Source organism: Rhinolophus hipposideros, assembly GCF_964194185.1.
Source record: "Rhinolophus hipposideros genome assembly, chromosome: 18".
In the NCBI taxonomy this organism is placed as follows: Eukaryota; Metazoa; Chordata; class Mammalia; order Chiroptera; family Rhinolophidae; genus Rhinolophus; species Rhinolophus hipposideros.
The window spans coordinates 37800726-37815259 of NC_138064.1; the positions used below are offsets into that span (position 1 = coordinate 37800726).

At 36.7% G+C, this 14534-nt stretch overlaps 1 protein-coding gene across 7 annotated transcripts in view; it reads right to left on the reverse strand.

Moving 5' to 3' along the window:
* DMTF1 (cyclin D binding myb like transcription factor 1) overlaps window positions 1–14534 on the reverse strand; it is a 45259-nt gene that overhangs the window by 1490 nt on the left and 29235 nt on the right. For 2 of the 7 annotated variants that reach the window (XM_081079248.1, XM_081079249.1), the window contains 10 exons: window positions 14232–14389; window positions 13105–13137; window positions 12105–12214; window positions 10032–10260; window positions 8627–8778; window positions 7099–7308; window positions 4277–4362; window positions 1677–1832; window positions 797–1159; window positions 117–261 (listed from right to left, as the gene is read on the reverse strand). In XM_081079248.1, the coding sequence (XP_080935374.1) occupies window positions 117–261; window positions 797–1159; window positions 1677–1832; window positions 4277–4362; window positions 7099–7308; window positions 8627–8778; window positions 10032–10260; window positions 12105–12214; window positions 13105–13137; window positions 14232–14389 (1642 nt within the window). Of the gene's footprint in view, window positions 1–116; window positions 262–796; window positions 1160–1676; window positions 1833–4276; window positions 4363–7098; window positions 7360–8626; window positions 8779–10031; window positions 10261–12104; window positions 12215–13104; window positions 13138–14231; window positions 14390–14534 lie in introns of those variants that run through there. The other 5 variants (XM_081079247.1, XM_081079246.1, XM_081079251.1 and 2 more) reach the window with 4 other exon arrangements.

Consider the following 14534-nt stretch of genomic DNA (forward strand, 5'->3'; position numbering starts at 1 on the left):
AACAAGACTAATCTTGGTTGTTGGATCAAGAAAGTCTAAAATAACTGAATTAAATGCCTGCCTGCCTGGTTTCCCCCTTAAGACTTAGTGGGCACGTGATGGAGCGGTAACAGCACCTGTTAGTGTTGTCAAAGGCAAGACAGATTCTGTATCGATGACATCAGATGCCTGGATAAAGCCATGTGGTGAAGGAACAATAAGGATCGTTTCATCATCAATTGTTTGATCAACTTGTTCTTCTATAGTAGGAGATTCTAAATCCTAAATAAAAATAAAAGGAGATTCTGACTCACATTCCTTATTTTCCTTAACATCCAAAACACATTTAGGTTTGAAAGGACTTAACTTTTAAACATTATCCCATTTTAAAATTAGAATATAAAAGGTCCTAAAATGGACAAAATAACTTCATATCTAATGTACTAAATATTAAAAAAACTTAAAAGAATCAATTGGTTATAGGTCCCCTGAACATAGAATAAATAATTGTTTTATTGTAGGGTGAGGTTCCTAACGATGACTACCCACCCTTAGGAAAATGATTCCATGGGTTCCAACAAACATTTCTAAATGTACTGGAGGTGGAGAGGGAAAGCTTTTAGTGAGAAACAGTAAGATTGCTGGTTGTCTGATACTTGTGAGGTCAGAGGTGGGGGTTTGCACTTTATTTAGTGTCTAAAGAAAAAAGGAAGGTACCAGAGGGTATGACTCCACAAATTATTTCTAGGCTCTTTCCAAATTGTAGGTTTGAGCTCAAGGTGAGAACCCACAGGCTATTCCCTTAAGTGCAACTTACCTCCGTAACATAAGCCCGGGCTAAATGAGAGGGTGATTCCTCCTCTTGTTTAAGGTCTTCTGTTCTGACCATAACACTATTCATCAGTTCTGTGCTATTTTGGTCACTGAATTTGGATACATGAGCATCATTAAATGATGGCTCTACAGTCACCTTAGGTTGATGAATTTCACCTGGGAAAGTGTCTGCTTCCAGGGCATCTGGAGGCTCAGGAAAATCAGATGAGTGAATATCACTATCTACTGTCAGTTCTGCTTGGGATATAGAAGCAGTGATGTCCTCTGTGGCGACTGTCTGAATGATGACTCTTGGTGTGTGACACTGCACTGTAACATTGTCACTTGTGTTCAACAAATGTTCTGGCTATAAAATGTTAAAGAAAACAAAATGGCAAAATGAAAAAGTACCTCGACCATATTCAAGTTATAGGCAATAAATGACATTTATAGGTGTTAATATGGGCTACTGTTCCCCCCACCTCTCACCTCTGGAAATGTAGTGTTCTTATCACTACTTTTCTAGAAACCCTGTTCTTTACCCATCGGGGCCTCTGCTCTCCTAAGATCCCTATTCCCCTAATGTAAGTCCATCACAGGTAAGGAGACACGGGGTGAGGGATTTACCCTAGTGAAGGCAGAGTGATAGACTGTATTCGTTTTTGCTCTTATATTTTGCATCTCCTAATCCTGGTCCCTAACAGACTCAAATACTTGAACTGAGCTAAAATATCAACTCCCTCCCACCCCAAAAATATTGTTATTGAAAGCACATAGGTTCTGTCATATTATTAAAAACTAGAAAAATGTGGTGACACTTGTCAGTTAGCTAGTCTTCTCTACAAAAACTAGAAAAATCAAGTAACATATGTAAGGTGACATACGGATAAAGCATGAACAATGATCTGTTCCGGAGAAGCAGGAGCAGCAGCTGTCAGGGTTACTGTGGGACTAGCAGTCAGAGTTAGGGGAAGGCCTTGGCTTGAGCTTGTCTGAAGTAGATAGGTGCCTGGAGTGCCAGTGGGCTGTAAATGGAAAGACTAAAGGAGAGAGAAAAACAAGATCAACACAGGTACAGCAGACTACTAAGTAAGGAGACTTAGTAGTACTCGTAAGTTCATCTTTACACCCAAAATGGGGACTGACTTTAATTTACTATCCACAAATGTACTTACCAGTTGAAAGTGCAAATAAGTAATAAAATGAAGGGTATAATATTCTTGACTATTTATGATAGGTCATTACTTGCCCTGAAGGTTTAACAGAGGTTAGGCCTTTCTCCTGCTCTTCACTGCCTATATTTATGTGGTCTGGTCTCAGGTCTTTGTTTCACAGCATCAAGACAGGGTCAAAAGAGCTACTTTCCAGGCAGTGACCCAGCACTCCCATCTGCCCTCGTTACCCTTTCTGTACCACACAAAAACTGGCCGTCTCCAAGTTTTAAAAGCTTCACATTTTTGACAAGGTACTGCAGCAGTGTTAACTTGAACAGAATTTTTTTCATAGTATAATTTTAGCAAATATTTAGGGGAAACGTAAGAAATAGCAATTAGCAGTGTCCTAAGGAAAAAGAAAATTTCTACTTGAAAGGCTGATTAACAGATCTTACATTTATTTTTTGAGACTACGGAAGCATAACAAAACTATTCAATACCCATACACCTTTCACAGCCATTAAGCTTCTACATAATAACTTGAGTTTGGTTTATCCTAACATACTAAAGTGAAAGTAGTTGCACTTAAAATAGAGCTGGAGGTTAAAGGCATATAGCCTGTTCTTTAGTTTGAAGTGATCTGTGGCCTTAAGCCACAACTGCTCTCCTGAGTACTAACTCACTGGATCTCGGTTTCCTTATTGCTACAGTGTAGGTAAGAACTACCTCTCATGGAAAGGGTTGTGAGGATTAGAAATGATTACAGTGGTATCTGGCATACAGTGGGGACTCAATTTCTTTCCTCCATAAAAGTGAAAGCTGATTGTTTTCCTAAAGGTTGGTTGTATTTATTAATCACATATGGTCAGGCAGTAAATACTTTACATGTATATTATAATGCATGTACTTTATTTAATGTATTGAAATTCAATGCTCACAATTTTTTGAAGCTGAGGCACTATTATCATCCTCTATTAAATGAGGACAGAAGTCTCTAAATATTTTATTATAACCCCATAAGTAAAAACCCAAACATATACCCTAAATATGTATCTACAGTTTATTTGGCCATGGGGAGGGGAAGGTAGTGAAAAAAATGAAGTTCTGTTTTCTACCTGTGAAAAAGGGTTATCTTATACATCCCTATTTTGGAGACCACTGGTGTAGGAAATAGGTTTAAATAAACTTGTAGAAGTTCCAAGGTTGTTCTCAAAGAGAACCTTTTGCTGTGTTGGCCATCCTTGGGAGATTTGGCTGTAGAGAAGATAAACTCTTGCACTAATACCACTTGTTTTTCACAGCAAATAAATCTTGACATGATTTAAATAGAAGGTATTTTATATTTTCTTTGAGAAATGAGGTAGTTCTGGGTTTACCCTATTTTAGAACAGAGCAAGAAGTGGGACTTAAAATTTTCCATTACCCCCCAAAAGAAACCCCATTCAAATTAGCAGTCATGCCCCATTTCTCCCCCAAACCTCTTAGCATAGACAACGACCATCTACTTTCTGTCTCTATAGGTTTGCCTATTTTGAACGGTTCAAATAAATGGCTGTCGTACACTATATGGTATTTTGTATCTAGTCCCTTTCACGTAGTGTGTTTTCAAGGTTCATCCTTTCTGTATGACTGTATACATTAGTACCACATTCATTGGATTGCCAAATAATCACTTGTATGGCTATAGCACATTTTATTTATCCATTTATCAGTGGATGGATGTTTGGGTTGTTTCCACTTTTTGGATATTATAAATATGAACATTCATGTACAAGTTTTTATGTGGGCATATTTCTCTTAGGTATACCTGGGATTAGAATTGGGTCATATAATAACTATATATTTAACTGTTTTAGGGACTGCAAGATTCTTTTCCAAAGTCGCTACATAATTTAGGACTGGGACTTTCAAATTCTGTATCCCCAACGGTTAGAGCAATGTTTACTAAATGAATGTTGTTAAATAATCCGTTCCACAACTTTTTCTCAAATAACCACTATGAACGTTTTGCTTATGTATTTGCTTATGACTCAGCACAAAGCCATAGCACGTCCTCTCCTCATTGGCACTGTCATTTTCATATATTAAAAGAGTATATAATTGGTTTTATATACAGATGAAGAAAAACTAAAATTAATTATAAAAGTGGAAATCTGATATATGTCTTCTAACCATCTAGCCTCAAAAACCATGGACACAGTTGTACTTAATGTCAGTCATGTTTTTATATTTCATTTGCTTAGGTGTAACATTTCTAAAACTGATAACAAATGATCTTTCTTATATATAAAAAGGGCCAATATCTATCAACTTTGTGAAGTATTACTCACTGGAAGAATTTCAAACGTTTGTAGTGTTCCACTGTTTAGTGTTATTGTTTCTGAGTCAACAGTAGCAGCAGGGGAGTCTGTTGAAGCTGTGGTAAGAACAAGGACAACAATGAATAAAGTACTTTGTAAATTTAAATTTCCCGGACACACTCAGTTATTATGCAGGCAATCCTACATTGAGTGATTTGCCTAGAAGTCTGAAGTCATTTACATTTCTTATGTGATATACGAAATCTAATGGATCTGATATGGCATAGATGAGGGGTTGGCAAACTATGGCCCACAGCCAAATCCAGCCTACCACCAGTTCTTGTAAATAAGGTATTATAGGAGCACAGCTACACCTGTTCATTTTTGTATTTTCTATGGCTGCTTTTGCACTACAATGGCAGAACTGAGTAGGTATGAGAGAGACAATGTTTGTTAACCCCTCGAATACATCATAAAATATTTCTAATGTTAGGAAGTAAGAGGAGTACACTAAGGCTAAACTGTAAAGAGACAGGGACTTGGTAAAAAATAATTTCCTGGACGTTCTGGTAAGTGGAATAGATGCCTGAAATGGTGGTAAGTGGAATAGATGCCTGGAATGGTGGTCCCAAAACACTAGGTTTTAGTTCTAGTGGCATCATTTCCTAGCAATGTAAATCTTGGCAAATAACTTTACTCCAAAATAATGTTCAGAGACTTCATCTGTTCTGCCTACCTCATATACCGGGGTGCCAAAAAAATGCATACACATGACTTGTTTTCATCTTTTGTTACTGGTATATATTGAATATTACAGTTTTAATAGTTCTTTCCTTTCTTAAAATGTGTGTACATTTTTTTTTGGCCCCCTCTGTAGTTGTGAGGATCAAAAAACATGAAATAAATGTAAGGATTTTTTCAGAAGACCATGTTTGGGAGACTGACCAGCACTTTGGAGATCAGATAGTATAATCTCTTTATGTGTGTCAGCTGAAACTCAGACTTGATCATTGTCTGCTGAACGTCATGTAGAACTAAGACTTACTAGAAGAAATGTGATCCATTTGGTGTTTTCAGTCACACCTGCAGGTAAATCCATGTAAAAATGATTGGGAATCGACTTTTAACGTGTAGTGTTTATTGTTAGTTTATTACATTCTAACTATAACACTTCCCAGTTTGAAAGAAATGTGGCACCTTTACCAAAAGAAATACATTTGATTTGTGTTATTTCTCTTACTATTTGATGGATTCTTAAGATCACATCTAGAATAACTTGAAGTGATTTTGGATAAATAACCTAAATCAAGGATAAGCAAACTATGGTCGCAGACAAATGTGGCTCAAGGCTAACAATGATTTTGTACTTTTAAATTGTTTAAAAATGTAACAGAATTCCAGAGAGACCCATGTGGCCTGCAAAGCCTAACATATTCACATTTACTGTTCTGGCCTAAGAGTTTGCCAACCCCTGACCCTTAATCTAAAGGGCAGAAATGATCATGTGGTTGTAGCCTGAATGTCAACAATAATGGGTGTGTAGTAAAACTCTTACTATACTCACATTTCTTACTGAAATAAAATTATTCTAAATACTTTTAAAAAGCCATGCTGTGGATGAATGTTAAGGTATCACATAAAATGTTTAGCGTTTTCCCAAAAAGTATCACCAACCCAATAACCAAGGAAAATTGTAACAATCTCCATGCACAATCAATTTACAGCCAACAGTAGCTCTCATGTTTATGGTAAACAAGTAATTTCAGTGGCTTTGCAATTCTCAAGACTATAAAAACAAACAGTGCCAAAAAAAAGTTCATGCTTTATTACACATGAAAGCTAGTAGAAAGCTAAAGCAAATAACCAAATTTAAATTAGAATTTTAAGAATAAGACAGGCATTAGTTTAAATGTCTCTAAGGTAGCTTTGACAGTCATTTCATCTACAGACACATAATGTTAACACTAATAGGTGGCCCAGTGATTCCCAAACGGGATAACAGTATGTTCGACAATCTGTAGGGTATTTCTAGTCATCATCATGATTAGAAAGCACGACTGGCATTTTGTGGGTGAGATCAAGGACACTGAGCATCCTGCAACAAAGATTTGTCCCAGTCAAAATGGCAATAACCCCCTGGTTGAGAATAACGCACTGTACTTCTGGCGATGACCTTTCCATAGGCAAGTCTCATTATGTAGGAAAAAAGAAAGGTAAAAATAAGTGAAGAATAATAAGGTTTTGAGAATTTTATTCTCACTCCTTTTGTCAGTCTAATGGGAAGAAAGATAGATCATCTTGGCTTAGATAGGAACTACATTTCTCCTTCCTACAACAATTGCTAGGTTCTCATAATCTCAAGAAGCACAAAAAAAGTCAGAGGCTAAGGAAAAGTGGTAAATGAAACAGTTCCCATACGAAACTGGCTCCCTGAAGAAAATCTTTTTCAACTTCACCAGAATCCATTTCTTCTATATACCACCTCAAATCCATTCCTAGTTTTTGCTTCTGGTGAATTACTGCAAATAATATGCCACCTTATGAACTCTATTTTCCTTGCTCAATTGACTTTTAGGTAGCTTTCTATTAACCACTGATTTCTTTAACATCTAGAAAGGTGATTTAAAATGGTTTACAATGCTGGGCAGTTGGTTATCAGTCCTGCCTGTCACACATTCATCTTTTGTGCAAATATTAATTGAGCTAATAAACATAAAATGCCTTAGAGCTCCTTTAATTCGTCAAACTTGGGTAACTTTCTGTCAGCATTCTTGCAAGACTGCAAGGTGTCAGAGCCATTAACCAAATCACATAGGTCAAACAGCAAGGAATCTTGAGGTCCCAGCACTTACAGACGTGAGTGATCTGGACCGGGATCTGCAGGGCTGTCATGGGGCCTGGAGAGAGGGATGTATTGTCTTCCAGGCGGGCGACTCTGATCTGAACATGCTGTACGCTGGAATTGGAATTACTGTTTGGAACTCCAGATCCTGATTTATTCTCCAAAAGCGTTGGGTTGTTTTTTTGATTCTCATGTAACTGTTTAAGACCTTTTATTAAGACTGAAGGGAGATGGGTAGACAAAAAGAACATTGATTCTCCGACACCACCATCTAAGCAGCAAGGGAGGTGGGGGGCAAGGAGGGAAAGTATTTGGAATAAATAATTGTATAATGGATGTGAAATCTTACCAAAATAACAATAAAAATATTTTAAAACTACAACCTGTCTGGATATTTTTGGAAACGTTACCCATCACAACAGATTAAAAACATTCATAACATATTATTGTTCTTGCCATCTAAGATGCATGAAAACAATAGCTGTGTGAGGAAATAGGACATTTCCTGTGTTTTACGGCTTCTTCATAAAATTCTCATTATTTAGGAAAAAGATTGGTAATGCTAAGTAGCTAATTTAATTTTTAAATGAATAGTGTAATTTTCTTCCGAAGACTCAGGGCATTTGACTGTTGTAGCCACTGCAAGAGCATAATCAGTTGGCTGTGAGTGGAACTCACAACTCCAGAGCAGCAGTTGATCTTTTCCAAAACAGTAATGGCAAGCACCTTGAGTTTCCGCACAGGAAAGCCAATTCTAGAGTTGCCGTCTTGCACTGGTCCTGATAAACTACATCAGTCCTGTCCGGAGATGCTGCAATCTGGCTGTGTTCACGTCACATTAGGATTCATTCACTCTTCTGGGTTTTAACATCAGATTTATAAATAGCTGGTTATTGAAATTTTTAAAATACCACATTTTCATCGAGCCAATGCTTCTCAGCATTTAATTTTCTTTTGGAAAACTAATTGGAGAGCTATATTAAGGGGAATGAATTTGATTACCTAAATTAAACAAGACTGTACAACTTAGTTTAGTGCCTAAGTGCACAGCAGACGATGAAGAGAAAACTAGGCTATACCTCATTTTTAAGTAAATCCAACTTAAGATCTCCAGATTTTCATAAAAATGAAATTAGAAATGTACAGTTTTTGTTCACAAAATAAATTCTCACGAAATTATGAGAATTTCTCTGTAAAAACCCAGTTAAGATATATGAAATTATTCAATTCATAAATGTTGATTTAACTTGTTCAGAAATAAGTCTTTGTACATAAAGAAAATATTTATGTAAAATTTAGTTCCTCTGCATAGTTAATGCTAGAGAACAAGAATGTATGTAAATGTGTATATTTTTATCTTAGGTGCTTCAAAAATTACAACTCACATCAACTCTTATTTTCCAAACAAACAGGTCAGAAGTTTAAGTGAAAATCTATGATTTTGTATTCCTAGCTGAGGCAAAGAACTTCTAACCTCTAACTCCTGAGGAGTAAATATGATTAAAACAAGAAAAGGACTTTGGCAAATAATACATTACCAGGGAACGAAACATCCTTATGGTTTGCAATTTGCCTTTTGATGGTCCACCATTTACTTCGAAGCCATTGTGGCGAACGGACACTGCTCCAGCCCTCCGCTAACAGATCCCAGTTTATGTCATTTTCATCAGCTACATCAAGCTCTGCTATCCTACGGATTATAAAACAAGCATCTGTTAGATGTCAATTTATTTCCGCATAAGAACCCTCTGACTACACGAGGGCACTGGGGATAACAGGAATGGCAGGTTATGTCACCGACATACTATTAAGTTGTATGGGAAAGGATTCTAGGAGTGCAGACCTGCTTCCAGGGCTAAGAGCTATGAAATGTCACCAGCAACAGCCTTTTGTTAATGGTACAACCAATGGGCTGACCCATAAATTATGAACCAGAGGAAGCAATGTGAAGGAAAGGGAGTAGCTAAAGGTGAGAATAGGATAAGAAGAGGTTTCGTTGTATAGTGTTCTGCAATGTTTTATAGTATGTCATAGTAAGTATTTCCTGGATCTGATATTTTCCATTTGCAAAATAAAAAAGGTTTAGAAATGAGCTAAAAGATGATTAGTTGATAAAAACTATTAAGAACAAAACCCTCAAAATAACAAGACAAAAACAATATTCAAGCAGCAACCAAAAAAATCCCATAAAACCCCAAATACAGAAGAACTGCCCCCCCAAATGACTAAATTTGGGGTTTTAATGATTTGTTTGTTTTTTAGTTTTAACTGTTTTTAGCTTTAAATGTGGATTTTGATTTTTAGTAGGGAGTAGCCACAATGATCGCTACTATTCAGTGTCTCAAATATTTTCTTGCTGGTATTTTTGCCCACTTGAGTCACTAAGTCTTAACAGTTAAACTAATTTAAAAAATAAACTTGGGAGTATTATCGTAAAGTTTTTTTTGATATGTATGAAACGGAAGTCTCTGATTTGGTCTAGTCTGTAGGTGTGGGGTAACTAGTCTGGGCCCCCTTTTTGGCAATCTTCACACAGTGGCCCAAAATTGAAGGGCATGGAGACTGAACAGCCCCTCGACCCTGAGTACGGCCCCTGGGCTAGGACTGAGGCACATTGGTGGGACAGTGGAAAAGCTGCACTGCCGCTACCTGTGCCATACCTGTTCTGTGGATAGAGAGGACTTCAGTCTCCATGCCTTCAATCTGGTACTTTGCATGAGCACTATTATCCACTAAAAAGGAATAAACACAAAACAAAACAAAGAGCTCAATATGAAATACTTAGGATCTCAAGCAGTGTCTCTCTACAGAAAAGATGCTTTTCAGACATTAGACATATGAGGAAACCCAAAGACATATAAGGAAACCCAAAATCACAGCACAACCACAAGACAACCACAACAATTAAGGAGTTTCTGTCATTAAAAGATTTAGGACACAAACCTGAGGATGAGATTGATTTCATCTTCCTTGGTCCACTCAGTACCTCCACTCTGTTTCCAGTTCAGGTAGTTGAGCCATTTAGAACGACACTGCTTTTCTGAGCGGGTACCCACACGTTCTGCCACAGCTGCCCAAGACACACCCTGTGTGACTATGTCACCTGGCTCAGTGCTTGTCAATTCGTGGACCACCTCTGCAAGTCTCTTTTCTTCTTCTTCTGTCCACTTCCCTGAAAGAAGGAAATCATCCAGACTACTACTGCTACCTTCTCAACCTCAGCCCTGTATTTGCAAGGATTGATGGGAAGTACACCATAGTACTCAAAGTGTTTCCAAATGACCCTCAGGTGGGAAACCACATATACCTGGTAAGACAGCTGCATTTTACTAGCCCAGTAAGGTTCTTAGTACAAAAGAATACAGAATCCTAATAGAAAGCACTGACTGATTCTATGAAAAACTACTTCAACGGGAAGAGCTTCATCAATGGTTTGATGGACAAAGAAACTCATACTTTTTTCTTAGTCTCACCTAAGACTCCCAACTTCAAGCTGTGATGAATTATATGTCTGATACTGGTATTCATGCATATTTTTTATTCCAGGTTTTTCTGAACCCATAAACCCACTGATAACATCAAATGTTCCTCTTGGTCTTTTCTTACACAACTTGAGTAGTAAAACAGAAAGAAAAAAAAGAGAACCACTTTAACCTTTTCCACTTATTACTAGTAGCTAGAAACTTCTAGAAAAATTCAAAAAGGCTCTGTTCTTGCTTTGAGGACTCGTTAATTCAACATTTATTGACTCTTTATTATGTGCAAGGCACAGTTCCGGATACCATGAATTCAAGACAAAGTCCTGCTCTCCTAGTTTAGCATGGTAAGAAAGGGAGGGAAAACTCAGACGGTGTTGTCTCGTGACCTAGTACAAAAGTCCTGATCAGAAAAAATACGTAGCAGCATGGAAAGGTAGATCAACCCCTCAGGCAGGCAATCAGGGAATGGCACAGTGTTTTTCCAAAGTATGGTAACAAAAGGGGTTCTGTACTCATAGCATCTTACATGAAACTCTGGGGTCCATCCGAAATCTAAATAAAGCTCCCATTCCTGCTTCATTCATTACATTGTCAATCAACCTCAGAATGACAGAGCTGGTGAAATTTATGTCCTCAGTGCCTTGCAGGTAATAGTGCTGATGGAATGGCTAAGCAGGAAACATTACTGATTCCACTTTAGCAGGGTAGGGCGGTGAGGGCAGAAAATGTATTTCCTGGAAGCTCAAGCTTAACCTGAGAACTACTTTTCTTATTGAAAGACTGGTCCACAGATTGTGGATCCTTCTGAGAACACTCGGGCTAAAAGGGAACTACGAGATCACCTATTCTAACCTCTTCATTTTACAGAGGAAACTGAGGCTCAGTAAGGTGAAGTGAGAGTTTAGTGGCAGAGCCTAATTCTGTCATTGGTCACAAAAGTTAGGTTTCACCGTATCATCAGTACATGTGTTTACATTAACAGTTAAATCGGCCTTTGTGGTCTGGCCTTGGGGACTGAAACACCAGTCACTAGTTTTTTCTAGGAAAAATATGTTTTGTGTCTAAAATTAGCAAAATACATACAAATCTTTGGAATACAGCTTCTTCCTAAGTTAGGACCTACCTGGAACTAAAGTTTTTCATAAACCTGAGTTCATAACTGTTGTTCAACAGTAAGAAGAGCTTAAATTAAAATTAGTTTCTGTATATATGCCTTAAAAAAATGCCTGTGTATAATCCTTAAAAATAAATCCTTTCCCAACTGATGCAGTTTTGAATTGCTACAAAATGGAAACATGCTAGAACTAAAACCTTTGAAACTGGGGAGCTGTGTCCTTGTGAACAATGTCAAATAAAAGCACAAAAATAAAGAATCAATTGGGTCTATTAACTGAAGAAAAAGGAAGACTAGAAAATAATAGCTGAACTAAACTGAGTTACAAATTTCTTTCCAGAACAGAAGAGAGAGCAGTCTCTGAAGGGGCAGGAAGCTCAAATGGTGACCCAAACAAAACCCCAGCAGCAGCACTGACAGTACCTGTGTTGCAAGTATCCTTCATCAGTCGGCACCGATCTTTGACGGAAGATGCACTTCTTCCTAGCGCCGCCCCTATTGTTGCCCAGTCATTGCCATGCTTTATCCGGAGCCTAAAACAAGAGTCTGCCAATCAGCATTGGGTTCAACTGTTTTCTCCCTTCTAATTTCATCATTTATTCTTCATTCTTCTTCTTCCCATTTGACTGGTTTGGAAGTTGTGGGCAGCAATACTTTGAGAGCCAAAGTTTGAAAGTGTGGCCTTTTTTTGGGGTCCACAGTTGTCTGTGGGTGAAAAAAAAACAGGCAGCAATTGCCTTTTTCCTGGGTCAGAGAAGAAATAAGTAACTTGGATATGTGTTCAAAAAGACCAAATTTCCCCTCAGGTTATTGACACAATCTCCCAGGCAATCCCCAGATTTTCTCCTTTTGAATACTCCTAACAAGCTCTTCTCAGATATTGAAAAAGATTTTTTCACCAGTCCTTATAAATAGGACCAACCTTCAATTTTGTCATGATCCGTACAATCCATTAATCCATACTTTATGGTCCTAACTCAATGAAGCAAAAATGTTTCCTATGAAATAGCCTTTATAAGGCAGTCAGCCTAGACATTAAGTGAAACACTGTCAACTCACCATTCTAAACTAAGCCATGTAACACAACCAGGTTTTGATCCTGGTATAATAAGTTTCCCAAATTTAGATTTCAAGCCACCAAGAATGGCCATCCATCTCTTTTGTAACCTCTACCAGTGGTGTAAGGATACATTTCACTGTTAATTGACAATAGGAAGAAACTAAATTTATGGGCATGGCTACTCTGCGCAGGTATAGATCTGATTAAGTTCTTTTCATGGTCAATCATGCTTAGCAGCAGGTTTAAATTATACCAGTCTACCAAAAATCTCTTGACATTTCAAACTAAAACTTTTAAAACGCAAGACATAAAAAAATTAAAACCCAATTATCAAAATTAATGAATAAAAATTTTAAAACTTACTCCTTGAGCTTTTCAATTTCTTCAGGTGTATATCTAGAAATTTAAAGAAATTTAAAACAAAAGATCAATTAAAACAAAGATGCTAAAAACCTTAATAAAAGTCAGAATTTCACTCAGAGCCAAATGTTAAATCACTTAGCATATAGACAGTATTTTAAAAGTAGCCAATTTCAAAGTAGATTAATAAAAATTAATGCTTCTATTTTCTTTTAAAAAACAAATATGAGATATAACGAAAGTGAGCACTTTATAATTTTTCTCTAGAAAAACTCAACATTTTAAAACATATTTGCTCCTGAGCTGCCTAACTCTTCCTTTATTTCAAAGTTAGGTCCAGGCCCTCTAAAATCATAGCTATTCTAAAACAGCGATGGCACTGTAAACCAGAGCTAAAAATAAAATCTATGGTAAATTCTCACAAGGTACTGAAAAAATTAAAATTCTCTCCATTCTCTCTACCCATGCATGGACACCTGATATAGTTTAACTCTAATGTAAAGGCTCTTTTTTTTCAGTGGGCAGGTATTCAATATAATCAATGCAAAGCTCTTCTTAAAAATGGTATCTAGTGAGCCATACTATTTTAGTATCTAAAATTTCCAAAGAGAAACTTAAAAATGTATCAATAACACCATATAATCGTTGCACTGAAAATATAATGCCTTCTCATGTTACCTATGACAGAAATCCATGCACTGTGCATCAAGAAATTTAGTTATTTTCTATTCTGTATTTCTAAAGTCACTGAACTAGAAAATGCTATACTATAAAAACGAATAGGGAAAATGTTACCAATGTTAGAGTACTTTTCACACTTCTTAATTCTTAACCACTATTACAGTTTTTATGTTACTTTCCCACAAAGCAGATTTTGATGAATTAAGTCAGCTAAGTCTTAAATGAAATCTATATAAAGTGATTTAGATTCTAACTTCTAAAAGAGGCCTTATTATAATGAGGTTTCACCATATTCACGACATGGATCTGGAGAAATATAACCCAACAGTAATTCATAGTATAGCTGTATCCAACTAAGGCTTTAATCATAACTATTAAAAAAAAAAGAATAGTTCCTTAAGTATTTCCCCTAATTACATGAAATCATGCAGCATTACAAGTTTTCATACTTTCCCACATGGTTTCTGTCATCATACATGCGAAGCACTCTTCTATAAACTGCAAACAAAGGCCGGTTGAGACCCCATGCTATAGTCCTGTAGAAGTCTTTTCTTTCATCTTTTGACATCTCAAAGATGATTTCTGTAGCATCTTTTATTCCGCGTGCCTAAATGGGTTACATTTCTTTGATTTAGGGATTTCTGATAAAATGCATTATAGATATATTATGTTTTTTAAAAGTTGTGTTTTTTTATGTTAAAGATCGTCAATGGCATTTCGAAAAATAATGTATTGCTAATTCATTAATGAGC